Consider the following 15,196-nt stretch of genomic DNA (forward strand, 5'->3'; position numbering starts at 1 on the left):
ATTTTTTTCATTTTTATCCCTCCGCCACGAAGTGGTGCTGGAGGCATTATGTTATCGGGTTGTCCGTCCGTCCGTCCGTACGTCCGTCCGCATTCGTTTACGCGATAACTTGAGAAATATTGACTGGAATTTTACCAAACTTGGATCAAGTATAAAGTATGATGGGGCAATTGTTTGATTAGATTTTGGGTGAAATCGGCCAAAGGTCAAAGGTCAAGGTCAAATCATGAAATTGTATCCGTTTACGCGATAACTCAAGACTGGATCGAGTAAATTTCACCAAACTTTGTCTGAGGATGATGTATGATGGAACAATTACATGATTAGTATTTTAGTGAAATCGGACAGAGGTCAAAGGTCAAAGATCAAGGTCAAATCCTAAAATTTATCTGTTTATGTGATAACTCAAAACTGGACGAAGCAGCTTTCACCAAACTTGGTCCAAGTATGATGTATGATGGGGCAATTAGTTGAGGAAATGTTAGTGTCGTTGGCTAGAGGTCAAAGGTCAAAAGGTCAAGGTCAAATGCTAAAAATGTTGCTATTTCCCCCATATCTATGCAATGCCCGAAGGTATTTTATTGAAACTTAGTGTAGACATGTACTACTGTGTAAAGATTCTCCAGAGAGAGTTTCATGTCACAAGGTCAAAGGTCAAAAGGTCAAAGGTTAGGTGAAAATGTAAACAATTTCACTTTTCTCGCAAATGGTTCAATACATGGAACTTGGTACATATGCATGTACTGACTGGCATGGATTATCTAGGGAATTTAGGGGTCATGGGTCAATAGTCAGGGGTCAAAGGTCAAGGTCAACTCCTCAAAATTTTACTGTTTCCCTCATATACTTCCGTAGTATATGCAGTGCTTGCATTATTAGTTATAAAACTTGATATATACATGTATTATCTAATAGAGATTCTCTGGGAAATTTCTAGCCAGAAGGTCAAAGGTCAAAGGTTAAGGGTCAAATGTCAGGTTTGAATAATAAAAAAATCTATTTTGTACTGTAATTACACTCTTTCTTCATACCTTGAAAATTACTCAATGCATAAACATATAACAGGGTCGGTCAGAAGTCAAGTAAAAATCCTCAATTCCCCAAATATGTGTACCTGCACTCTTAGACAATTATAGCAAACCCAGTTTGATAAAAGTGAACATTCAAGACATTTCTGACAAACCTGTCATATCAATATTTTGCCAGTTATGTGAAACTGTCATTACACATTGTGAAGACATTGTACTATACAACTACACTGTATTGGGAGAATCATGTATTATGGCGGAGGCATCAGTCGCCATAGCGACATTTCTAGTCTTTCTTTTACCAGGGGATAACGTGTGAGAATGGAAGGTACTTGTAATTGCCTCATTTTACTGGTTGCATTTTGGCTAACATTGTACATGTACATTGTATTTTCTATAAACACCACTGATCACTATGAGTGTTTGATGACATACATACACATATTATTGTGACACTGATATTAGTCATATTGAGGCTGTTCATTTATATTATGAGCATGCATGCATGTGTGTGTTTGTGTGTGTGTGTGTGTGTGTGTGTGTGAAAGAAATCAAAGAAAGAGTTTTTTTTTTTAATTAAAAGAAAAGGCTATCTGTATGTGCACATGTGCATTTTTGAATAATGCGATGTGTGTGTGTATGTGTGTACCATGTAAAATATGTGTTTATGTACTTTTGTGTACTGGGGTATACTATTTCGGGAATTCACTCCGCTGGTGTTACTATGACCTATATTGAGATTCAAGGCAGTTGGCTCATTTAAAAAGCCTTGAAAGATTTTAACATTTAGCAAACATCTGAGAAGTACTTGACTTGAGTTTGTTGTCTCTGCTATGTAATGTGTATGTGTACCAGTTAAACCCAAAGTCATGTTTATTGCACGGATGAATTTCTGTCATTCCAACTGTTTTGTAGCTTCTCTGAATTTCTCATCAAACAATTGATCCATTGCTCCAGCAATCTAGTTCTACACAACCCTTCAAATGTATTTAAAAAAGTGCTTAATTTTGTTTTCAGTCGCTGAATTAAACAAATCGAATTTAATCGAATAACAATTAAATGTACAATACACTGTATCACCAAGACAAGGGTTACCGTGGTACTTGAACAAGAACTGCAGTGAGCTTACCGTACCTCAAAGGCTTACCTTGACATAGCGCCCTCACATGGTCAAATCTTACATAAACTCGTCTTGAATGTAAACAATTGAGTTTACCTTGCTGTCACCGATCCGGGAGCTCGAGCTGTGTGGACGAATGGTAAGTATCCACGATGTTTTTCGCCTCCCTATATCTGACCCGAAAACGTTCATACAACTTGATTTAAGATTATCGAAGGCTTTGGCAAGATGATGTCAAATAAATGTGCGTTAGGGTGATTTTCATGAGACCAATAAGAGATATGTGACGAATGTTCATGCTCCCCCACCCAGTTTATATGAGCAGTACCTCCACGTCACAGACCGCCAATAGTGCAGTGCGTGGGGTCACTCACAGTTCGGGGTAAGCCCTTCGTAGCAGCCGCTGCTCCGCTGGCGCGGCGACGCAGAGCTGGCGCTGCCTAGCGCCTTACTGCTCAGCTGCTGCCAGCATGCTTCGAATGCGCTGCCCGTCGACCCGTCCGTTTGAAACACTAATTACACAGTTGTGAAAGTGCTTTGCACGCGAAGAACTATGTCGTGCTTTATTCTTTTGTTTTGTTTTGGGTTTTTTTTTTTTTCATGCTTAAAATGTCTTCTATAATATTAATGGGGCATGCTTTTTAAGATTGTAGACAACGTATGCTCTCTGCTCTAATGTTAGTATTTCTAAGATGTTATTAAACTGTACCGATCCCCGATCGGGAGTAGGCTATGATGAGACTCTAAACACGAACATATTTAACTGTGGTCACTGTTACAATGTTTTATAAAATTAGATTTAACCTATAAACTATCCGCAGCAGCGACCCCATACGGACAAATACGTACCGTAAAGGGTACTGTGTTACTGTGTTACTGTTACTGTGTTACAGTGCCCCGCGACGGGGTTAATGTGTATGAAGATAAACACTTACGATAATGAATATTACGTATATTTGCATTGTGAATTCATTATTTAAAGAACAACAAACATGCACTTTCGAACTTGAAATTTTGATGAAGTCGAAAGCTGAATTCTCGCCTCAACCAATAAACCATCCCTTAGAGGCTTTAACTGGCATCTCTTAAATTATCATCCCTTTTGATTTTGCTTCATATCCTAATTCTGCAGATATCGGCGTCCAAGCAGCATCAAAACTCGCAGCCGTGACTTATTCACAGAGATGTTGAAGCAACATTGAATTTGAATCTTTGTGATAAATCCCCAACCGTATCTTTCTCCCAATCATTTTGTCCAATATTCTGTGTAGTCCTACTTTTAGTATGTGTGATTAGAAGTCTTGTCACCGAGTATAAGATACGTTGTAGAACAAAAGTGATCATGCGGACTGCTGGTGGACTTCAGGAGTAGCAAAGGTCTATTGGTCGCTTGCCAGGCAGTAAATTGGAAGGAACTTCCTATCATCATGGAGAATGACATTGTACGAGGCTTCGCCAACCTTGCCGACCATCGCATGCCAGATATCACTCTGATCAACCTGGTGTCGTGGGGGGCGTCGGCGGCGATGATCTTCGGTGGAATCGTCCCCTTCATTCCTCAGTACATGGACATCAGACGATCAGAGAACACAGACGGCTTCTCCACATATGTCTGCCTCGTGTTGCTCATTGCCAATTCACTCAGGATTCTGTTTTGGTGAGTGTCATTTCGCAAAGCCTCGTCATTGTAGCGGTATCAGAGCCTCTCATGAATGCAGACTTATACCCGCCATGCACTGCTCTTGAACTGTTTGTTTGAGGAATGGGAAAGAAACCCTGGACAGGTAGTTATTCTTATAAGGAGAGTAATAGGTACCCTTAAAAATGATTTTGAAGGGTGAGTGTCTCTTGTGCGTTTGACCCAAATACCTTTTTTTAATTTTTTTTTCCACTGGATATAATGCCAATGGACTTGATCTCGTAATATCTTGTTAAAATGAGATACCTGTATAATGACAAAGTTCTTCTATTCTAATTTTCTTGATTTGATTCTTGTCCCTAATTTTGTGAAATCAAAGTCTGCAACAAATGTGATGACTAATGATAATTTCTTGTCGGAGCTACCAGTACCAAAGGTAGCGTGATCTACAGTGATTAGAGGCTCATTATTTTGTATCTTTTTTAACCTTTCATTTTCTTTTTCTCTACCAGGTTTGGTCATCCTTTTGAACTTCCACTCCTTGCACAGAGCATCATCATGATAGGAACGATGATGGTGATGCTACAACTATGCACCCGGGTCAAAGCACTTCACGAACTTTCGCCAGTCAAGAAGCATTTCACAGGTAGTGGTTCCAGTAGGAGCAGTAATTCCTTCTAACAGAGTTTAGACAACAGCGATGGCCAAACTGAAAGTCAACCTCTTGAGTGGCTTTGTGGCCAAATTCCTAACAGTGTTGATTAATTCTTCCAAATTCGAAACAAATTTGTTAGTATGTGTGAGGAGAGCTGTGACTGCAGCAAAAGCAGCGTGGCAGAGATTTGAATATGCCTGTTGTTCAAAAACACATCATGGTCAATGAAAAAGACAGAGTTGTTGCGCTTTCCACACTCTGTGATAAATTTATATGTTGATCTCTAAAATGATGAGATGTTGGAGCATGCTTTGTCATCGGGATGGTGTTCAGCCACAAACTTGCAGACAGAACTGGTGCTGACATGACGATATGACTTATTGTAACTTGGTGTCATATCAGCTTAACAGAAACACCCAGATGACGTATCTGTTTGTGGATAGAAAGCTACAATGGTCATAGCATGCCTCAAGATGGCCCATTCTATACCTCATATGTGTGTTCTTGGTAATGGTCTTTGATATTTGGGCTGAGGACCTTTAGATATGTCTTGCATCAAAAAAAAAAAAAAAATGTATATATATATATATATATATATATATATATATATATGTATTCATATATCTAGATAATATATATTCATCATCTTTAAGACTTTATGGTGTAAGGAATAAGACCAAGGTTGCACCCTTTTCACCTCTTCTTCAATACCTAAATCACAATTCCAACTATCTTCCCAAAACCAGTACAGAGCCATGTGGCATTAATTCTTCAGGTGGGCTTTCTTACACGATTGTCAATGTCTATTACTAAGCTTTTGGCCGTCCATATCTTGACCAACCATTTGGTGCAGTATCACAGCTAAGAATGACACAAGTGTTGCACTGTGTATAGGTTCTCCACTCATCATTTTCTTCTCTCTTTTCTTCTTTTCCCCCCTGTCTGTTTTTTTCTTAATTACGTCATCATTTTTCATCATACGTATCTCACCTCCATGCATGTCCGCTTGTCAATACATTCCACCTTCCCTCCCTCACCTCACTTATTGTGATATATCTTAAACTGTATCCTTATACTTTTCTCTGGCTTTACTCATTGCTAACATATATTATGCAATGTGTCACCCACTATCCACCCATGTATACTCACTGTGTACCCATGTGTGCACCAAACTACCCACCACTGTAACCACCCCCCCCCCCCCCCGCCCCATTATAGATGAACCCGTCTCAGAGTCCTTCCCCGTGTCACATGGGGAGGGGAGGGTCCGTCATTCCGGCAATACCCCGCCCTCTTCTAGAGAGCGGGTTGTGGTCAGACGCTCTGAGCGGACCTTTCTTGGTACGTACATATAATTGGTGTACCTATCTTGAAATGCATTGTTTCCCCATTCACACGAACCTGGAGCAGTATGCGACGAAGGCGTGCAGTTGTGGGTGCTATGATTTCTGTCGCGTGAACTGTATCGCAATGTGCCATTGTTGTGAATGCAACAATGCTTTTGAATGAAAGGATTTTGATTACCATCAATTTATGTTTGTCTTCTAGTGAAATTGGGAAATGAACATATGTTTGCATCTAAGCATCTTATATCTCTTGTAATGCTAGCACTGATATGATCTAATTTATGCAATAACTGTTTGAGTACGAACCGGAAAAGTATTCCAGGAAAAAAAACAAAAAAACAAAAAAAAACATTGACCTAGGCTTGTCATATAGGCTAATGGGCTGGTTTGTGTGCTGGTAAATGGATTTGTGTGTGGATTGATGAAGAAATGCCTCCCACTAAAAATGCAATGACTGTTGGAGTTTTAACATGAAAACTGTCTCCGAACAGTTTGGTATATGAAGCAGAGCAGCTTGTATTTTATGCCATTCTGTTAAGCTTGGAAAATATTTTCATTCTCTTCAACTATCAAACGCCATCTTACTTGCCATCATTCTCTCTGAGGTAATTAATGCACAAGAGCAAGATCTCTGATACCAGGGCTAGCTATCACTGTAGAAGCATAACTTCTGCTTTGAGACCTTATTTGCTCTATTAGCAGCTTTGTGTGTACACTATTACTGTGTTTTGCCATGTGTTTTATACTGTCCAAGCTTACTATAACTGTAAAAGTAGAAACTTTCGCACAAGTTATCTTTTTACACTTGGCTGGGTCAGATAAATTTAATGTGTTCGTAGAAATTCCCCAGAATCAAAATATAAAATGGTATGACATACAACTAGCAAAAAACAAAACAAAAACATCAGCGATATACCGGTACATTGTATTTTTGTGGTACAAGAGACACTATTTTGGCATGTTGTAGATGTTTAATACACATGACGTAGTCGACTCACAAAAACTCAGAGAAAATGAAATCACTGCAAATTATGTGTCTTAAACAGTATATCATAGTATATTTTCCTGATATGGTTAATAATAAATTCACATATTTAACATAATTCATGTTGTATTTTAACTCCCCTTATTTCATTTTTCTTATTTTGCCAACCATGCAATCAGTCTTATTTAACCAGTTATAACAACCCACTGAAACCAGTCCTACATGAACATAAGGCATCAATACAGGAAGTTTGGTTCTGATCGTTTTTCACCTTTGATATTTCTTTGGTGAAAAGGATTTCTGCAAATTCAGTGGTTAAATTAGAAAAAAAAAAGGACTTTTACATAGATTTTTTTACATGAGATGTTCTCTCACTGTAGCATTTTGCACAACATTGTGAATTAATCACAGAGCAGTTCCTTGTGTACACACAAACACACACACAAACACTTAATAATGGGTACATATGCACCTCTTCCCTTTGCACATGCATCAGCACAACGAGAAGCCATAAAAATGGAATACCGGTATTTCCTGTTTGAATCATTCCATTCTGTATACCTACATTATAGCAAGAGAGCAGGAATGTGCCTCATTATTTTCTTGTTTGCTTTGGGTCCGTTGTGAGAATCGTGACCAGTAATGGATATTTGACACTGTTTACTATAGTTTCCCATCATTGCTTTGAGCTGACACGAGTGGATTTCTTTCAACAGAAACCCCCAGTCAACTTTTTTCAACTGAGTTTTTCATTTCCAAGCATGCTTTACCAACTCTCCAAACCAGCAACTTTTAGCCACATTTGCAATGAAGTTGAGAGGAGTTGCATGAGTAAAGAATTTCCTCATTTTGTTTCCTCATTTGGCTGAATGTCACAGTTATGATCAATTGTTTAAAGGGACTGTACAGTACTGGTTGAGGTGGGGATTCATGTTTTGAACATTCCTAAGTGAGATAATGAAGAGCCTCTTATGAAATATGAAAGAGCATGTAATTTTAAGAAGGATTCAATGTTTATTTGATGAAAATTGGTTTTCAAATGGCCGAGATATCCAAAAAAGTGATAATAATAAAAGGCGACATGCCACAACTTTATTAGGATCTCTTTGTTTTACCTTGTTTTTTGATATCTCAGCCATTTCAAAACCGATTTTCATCGAATAAACTTTTGATACCCCTTAGAACTGCATGCTCTTTGACATCTCATAGAGTGGTTTCTGAATATCTCGCAAAACGTTAAAAGCCAAATCCTCACCTCAACCAGAACTGTACACACCCTTTAAGGTGATGAAAGGGAAATAGATGTGATACATTAGGAACCATATTACCGTAGTCTTTCATTCAGACCAGTGCCAGTCTTCTTTCGCTTAAGGTTCATGCACCATATGAGTTTATAGTGTAATGCACATTACCCAGTAGACCGAAGTTGGTTCGATATGGACAAAATGGATACAGTACCACTACCTTAGGCCCTGAAACAGGCTTAAGTTTGGTCACATGACAAAACTTGTTGGCATTGCTCCCATATGTTTCCTGTGCTGGCGGAGCCACTGACAATCACCCTAACCCCATCAAACTTTCCTGCTGTCTGGTTGAAGGGCATGTAGTACAGCCATATCAAATGATTTGTGCTCGTTGGTTGATAGTATGAGGGTTGAGGATGTCCATTGGTTCATTGTAAAGTTAGCAGGGACCTTGCTTCCATCCAGCCTTGCAAAATTTTTGAGCATTATAAAATTAATCTCTGGACTGTAAAACTCCCAAGAGGGTTGAATGGATGTCAACCTTTTATATCGGATTAGCCATGTCTTCTTTGCAGCAAGTAAATCGTATTTAATAGAGAAACACTTGCTATTATAAGCATGCAAAGATTTCTTTGTAAAGATGCTTGAACATGTGTTGTTGTTTCTTTTTTGGCCTCCGCCAGGAAGTTTTACTTAGAGGCATTTTTTTTTTAGTTGTCCGACCGCAAATGCTCAAGGTCAAGGTCATGCCTGCATTACTACACAGTGATTTTGAGTGGGGAAATGCAGGCCATGGGGTTATTATTTTTCATTTGGAATTTAGAATTATTCAAGAGACAGACAGCCTACCATCATTTTTAAGTTGATTTCAACTCTAAGACCATCTTAAATCATTGTGAAACACCCCCAGATATAACAGTTACCATGACAAAGTACCACTCCATTTGGATAAAGCCATTTGTAATCATCATTGATGCGAGGTTTGTGGTGACATGAAGGACTTTCTTAAGTGAAATGCTGACAGTTTTGTGGGTTTGTTCTTTTCTTTTGCAAGTAGAAAGCATTTTTTTGGTGACTGCGGACCAGTTAAAAGTTAGTCTGAAAAGATTATTAGTTACCCCCTGCTTGTTCACGAAATACAGGCAAATATCTACGGTCTGGTGCCATATTCCATGAGGTCGGAGGCCAAATGGAATATGGCACCAGACCGTAGATATTTTTTGTATTTCGTAAGAACAAGCAGGGGGTAACGATTTTATCTTTTTAAGTGTAGATCTACATGAATTCTGTAGTGTAATCTCATTGGTAAAGTTACACAGGCAATCCGGAATTTCACTTCTGTTCCCGTTAATTTTTTGCAGTGAGTGAAGTTGAAATCGCCGGCTGTCGAATGCATGAACTAGCGCTGATTATGATGCGCTGCTGTGCATAATGTCACCAGTCACAGAATACCATAGAGCTGGATTATAATTTAATAATCCAACTCTATGTGGAATACTCGCTGAACTGTATTTTTTTGCGTTGTGCTAACCTTCTCTTCGCCGATTTCCTTTTGTGAATGATGTTGAAATCGCCGGCTGTCAGCCATGTTGACGTACACGCGCAGCTAGCTGTGTAATATCATGACGTCATAACACGGAATACGGAAAATATTCAGTGGTGAATTTAGCGCATGCCCACGTGGATAAAGTACACGGAATACGGGAAATATTCAGTGGTTGGTCTGAGTAACACAGGTAATATGGGATTTTATCAATTACATGATTGACCAATGAGATTACAGAATTCATGATCACTAAAAGATAAATACACGTAGTAAAATTTTATCAGTACAACAACAGATATTTGATCAAAATTGGAGAAAAATTTGGGAAGTTTTGAAATTGTGTGAATTTTTGCTTATTTTCAGAAATCAGTTCTTGAGCAGGCAGTATGAATTCCATGGTAGGCAAGTGAGTTGAAGATGTCACCACCTCACAACTTGCCATATAGTTTTAATTTAAAGTCTCAAAATCCCCATTTCTTTTTTATTTTGGTTCAAACGCAAGTATACGATAGTTTCAAATCCTAAGATACTGTGCAGGTGTGTGATATGACCAATCATTATTTTGAAGTTATTCAGCCAGGAATATCATTGTTTTACATTTTATAGCAAAAATTTTTGATTTTGATTTTTATGTGTATGTGTGTGTGTGTGTGTATGATCAATGAAAAAATCATTTGCATATTCATATGAAGCAATCAAGAACTGTTTGCAAAAATTAGCAAAACTTCACAATTTCAAAATTTCCCTAATTTTATCTGATTCTGATCACATCTTCACTGTTGTGCTTTAAGATACAATGTTACTCATTATTTTCAGACTAACTTTTAACTGGTCTGTAGTTGCCCTTTAATAGTTTCATGCTTATTTTGAGTTGTCATCTTTAGCAAATTTGCTCAAATGCAATCCTCCCGCTAAAAACATGCTGCCACGTATTTCACAGCGCAATTATGCAGCCATGACATGTCTCACCGTGCAAATTATTCCGCACAACCCACTCCCTTCTCATCCCTGCAAAGACTTCAACTGGCGACACTTTTGGAAGTGGACACGCTTCATAGACTACATCCTGTTCATGGTCATGTTCTCCACCATTGGGGGCGTGGTCACATTCCTGCTGTCTTCCAGCAACGTTTATGTCGAGACCATTGGGTTCCTGGCCGTCTTCACTGAAGCCATGCTGGGCTCTCCGCAGTTTTATCACAACTACAAGAACAAGTCGACTCAGGGAATGAGGCAAGTATTGTATGTCCAATGCAGTGTAGCGACAGCCTCTGCTTTAACTTACCCTACGGCAGACTCCAACCCCTGTTTAATTTGTGTATTTATTCATTGTTTAGTTGTTTTTATGCCTCCGCCACGAAGGGGTGCCGGAGGCATTATGTTTTCGGGTTGTCCGTCCTTCTGTCCGACCTTCCGTCCGTCCGTAATGAATTTTGTGGACAAGGTAACTATCAAAACCTGTTGAGGTATCGTAATGAAACTTGGCATGTATATATATTAGGGGGTGAAGTTGTGCCTATCAACTTTTCGGTGCACATGCTCAAGGTCAAAAGGTCAAGGTCAAATACATAAAATTTCACTATTTCCACCATATCTATTGAATGCCTGAAGATATTTTCTTGAAACGTAGTGTATACATGTATTACCCAATTAAGATTCTCTGGTGAAAGTTTGGGTCATGAGGTCAAAGGTCAAAGGTCAAAAGGTCAAGTAAAAATATGAAAACTTTTCTCCATACCTTGGAAAATTGTTCAAGGTATCTTCATGGAACATAGTATATACATATACTGACTGGAAGTGATTATCTAGAGAATGTAGGGTTCATGGGGTCAAAGGTGAGGGGTCAAAGGTCAAGTGCAACACTTCAAAATTTTACTATTTCCCTCCTATCATGCAATGCCAGCAGGGTTATTTTTTTTTACACTTGGTGTATGCATACATGTGTAACCTAATAGAAATTCTCTGGAAAGTTTTCTTTTTCTTCTTTTTTTGCCTCAAAGGTCAAAAGGTCAAAGATCAAGTGAAAGTGCTGAACTAACTTTTTCCTCCATATCTCGGAAGTGGCTCAAGTTATCTTGAAACTTAGTACATATTATGCATTTTCTACCTGAAAGTGATTATCTTATGAATTTTAGGGTCAAGGGCCAGATGAAAATGGTAACAATATACTATTCAATTCAGAAATTGCACTTTTTCTCCACACCTGTACCTTGAAAATTACTCAATGCCTAAATGTATGAATGGGTCAAAGTCGAGTTAAAGTCCTTAAATCCCTAGATACATGCTCTCCTATTCATCTAATTAAACCTAGGTCAAGGAAGGTGAACATTCAACGCATTTGTGACAAACTTGTCATTTCAATATTTTGCCAATTTTGTGAAAATGTAATCACACATTGTCCATGTGTACTATCTAGACCTATTGGGAAAATCATGCATTGTGGCGGAGGCATACCAGTCGCCAAAGCGACATTTCTAGTTTTTTTGTTGTTTTTTTTTTTACAAAAGTAAACTGGGTAGTCATGTTTAGAGCCGAGAGGCCTGCTTTACAAGTGAACCCTGTTACAAATAGTAAATATTGCAAGTCTTCAATCTGCTTCTAGAGCATGTGGTATGGAGCAATGAATTTATGCCTGAAAAGTTGTTTAATTTTCGTTTGAAAGTTTGAGTCATTTTTTATTTGCGTTCTTTGTGACGATATGACAACAGATGTGATGATTCCCTGGATTGTTACCACCCTAAGGAAATTAATTGAGTGGTTTGACACTTTTATGTCTCGTTTTCATTGTAGCAATGTCAGTGGGTTGTTACTTTTTCAGGGTCTAAACATTAGTCAAGGTTCTTTGAAGTTTACCTGTTAACATTTTTGGTCATTGCGAGAAAGAGAAATGAGTGATAAAGTGGAAATTTTTGTGCATTTCATGCAACCAGAAAGTTGCGCAAAAATAAAAGTACGCAAATATGTAACTTGCTCTATGTATCACTACGTAATGTCTTGATTCTGCGAAATTAAAAACCAATCGAAAGTCATCATACACGACCCAACGCAAAAAAAAAAAAAAATAAAAATAACTACTTTTACAGTACATGAATCCAAGGATAGAGATTGACAGACAAAAAAAAAAAGAGAAAAAGATATGCATTCCATCATACTTTAGTTATGACTTTTATTTTCTCGTCCCTATCTGTCAAACTCCAGCATCAAGATGGTGATGTTCTGGTTATCGGGTGATCTCTTCAAGACCGGCTACTTCCTGGTCAATAGTGCTCCTGTCCAGTTCTGGATCTGTGGCATTCTCCAGGTTTCAATAGACATTGCCATCCTGTCGCAGGTGGTGTACTATGGCACAAGACCGCCGGTCAAGCTCGCCAAAGTGTCCGCACCTGCAGATCATATATCCTGATGAGCAGGAGTGCTTTTTAAAGTAATTTATTCCAGTGTACTTAATAGTGATAGCAAAACTGACCTGCCGAGAATCAAGGTCACACTGTGAACAGGTGATGAAAGGGATAAAAATGAATCTTCCCACAATGTATTTTTTTTTTAAGTGATTCACTCAAAGATAGGGAACACTTTATTCCCAGGCATTTTGACTGAAACCTTTAAAGTGTGAATAACAATGCTGGACACATTCTGTCTTGAATTGAATTTTAAGTCTGTGGTGTGCCTGATAGTACCTTGTAATATGTGCCAAGGAGGATAATGTTTATTATATCCATCGCAAATTATTTCTTGTCCTCTGATTGGTCGAGAGCATTGAAAGTGACAGAACATATTTGTTCAATGAAAATTCTTGTCCCATTAGAGTCCAACTACTTTCCTAGGGAAGTAGTAAAAAAAAAACTGTATCATGCTGGTGATTTGCTAAACATACAATAGGTCACACAGGCATACTTTAGTGTATAAGACAGTATCACATCCTGCTCATTGCATTGACATGAATACAGTATGTTTTTCCTCCAATGCGTTGTCTTGGCTTTGTGAGAAGACTGGTTAGGTTCAAGGCACATGGTTAAACTATGTGCCTTGGTGACTTCAACAGCACTATTTTCTTTGGGGCTGTGCCCCTCAGAAAATAGTGCTATTGAAGTCACCTCAAGCACATAGTTTTAACCAGAACTCCTATTTCCTGATATATTTGTATACTGTAGAACACTTTTGTATAGTGGTAGCTATTATGTGATTCAATACATTCATTTCAAAAAAAAAAAAAAAAAAAAAAAAAAAAAAGGGGAGGGTACAAGCTCTGTTTGGTGGGTACAAAGTAGGCCCTTCAGACATTTGAACATACCTGGTACTCATACATGTATGGTATGCAAAACTGAAAAATTGTTGAAATGAATTCATAAAAATGACACAATGGGAAAAAGTTGGACAAACTTTTTATGTAATATACAAGAGTTGAACATATGTAATTTGTGGAAAATTGCTCAGATTTACTTCCGGAAATGCCCAATAGTCATGTTGCAGATGATGTTCTCTGTATATTCCTGTGTGTACTACACTAAAATTGGTGATCAGCGTTAGAAATTCAGGTTGCGTAGACCGACAGCCTTTTTAGAAATATATTTTACCCAATAGTGGAGACCCTGGTATTATGGTTAAAATGTTGCAATCATTCTCCGTCCTTCACCAGTACAGCCATTGGTTCTGTGCTCAGTCTGTATGATAAGATGATAGAAATAACTTTTTGAATCAATCACTGAGCAGTCTAGAATTAATAAATAATAATAATGAGCACTTTTATAGCACATACTAGTAGCACAAAGTGTATGAAACATGAACCTACTTCGAACTTTATGATGTGTAAATGTTAGTGTCTTGCTATGTTATGTTATGAAATATTCCTTATTCTATGCTATGGCAATGTAAATGAGAGTCCTTCTCCGTTCTACAGATTAATTTATGTGTTTATATTTTCTTATGCTCACTATGTCTATTAGTAACCAGGTAATCAGATTCAATTTTACATGTTTGGAGAAATGAAACTTCGTATATGCTGCAATTGAAAAAAAAGAAGAAGAGAAGAATCAACAAATTACAGAATATCATGTAGTTATCATGGATTTCTTTCTTCTTTTTTTAAGATGCTTTACTGATCAGAACAAAGTACATCAGGTTTCATCCTTTTGACATTATTTGCTTAATTGTAGACATGAATTTAAAAACAAAACATAAATTGAACAGTTTGATAAGTTTGTGTGACACTTGATTATTCTGAATGTTGTGTTGCAAATCTGTTTGCTTGCACTGAGCTAGTCTCATCAAGGAGGTACTAGCTCGCCTAGTACCTCCTCGGTCTCATTGGACATGCTGCATTAAGTTCTTTAAAGTGATGTTAGGTGCCTAATTGGTGTAAAATGAAATGATCTTCAAGAATATAATCTGAAAACAAACAAAAAAACAGCAGAAAGCATAGTCAAGCTTCAACTCGACTCGGCTCGACTCTTCAAACTGTATGTCATGCTTTGTAGATCCTTTAGAACAGCACTTTGACATATAATCACAGGGTCATAGATTTGAGCCCTGTCAAGGCATTCCCATAAAGCAGTATTCAAGAGAGATGAAGGAAAAGGCAGTTTGATTTCATTTATTACTTGTGGCTATCCTCTTTCTCTTCCAGAGTTGAATCT

The 15,196-nt window shown here is 38.0% G+C and overlaps 1 protein-coding gene across 2 annotated transcripts; it reads left to right on the plus strand.

Moving 5' to 3' along the window:
• The first annotated feature begins 3,434 nt into the window (after positions 1-3,434).
• LOC140233445 (solute carrier family 66 member 2-like) lies at positions 3,435-14,465 on the plus strand. Of its 2 annotated transcripts, XM_072313557.1 has the most exons (5): positions 3,435-3,805; positions 4,300-4,433; positions 5,661-5,783; positions 10,580-10,796; positions 12,762-14,465. In XM_072313557.1, the coding sequence occupies exons 1-5, from the start codon at positions 3,576-3,578 to the stop codon at positions 12,964-12,966; spliced, it is 909 nt and encodes a 302-aa protein (XP_072169658.1). In that variant the 5' UTR covers positions 3,435-3,575; the 3' UTR covers positions 12,967-14,465. The 2 variants fall into 2 exon arrangements, with proteins under 2 accessions (XP_072169658.1, XP_072169659.1); XM_072313558.1 differs by lacking the exon at positions 5,661-5,783.
• Positions 14,466-15,196: the final 731 nt, after the last annotated feature.

This window comes from Diadema setosum, chromosome 9 (genome assembly GCF_964275005.1).
Source record: "Diadema setosum chromosome 9, eeDiaSeto1, whole genome shotgun sequence".
Classification (NCBI taxonomy): Eukaryota; Metazoa; Echinodermata; class Echinoidea; order Diadematoida; family Diadematidae; genus Diadema; species Diadema setosum.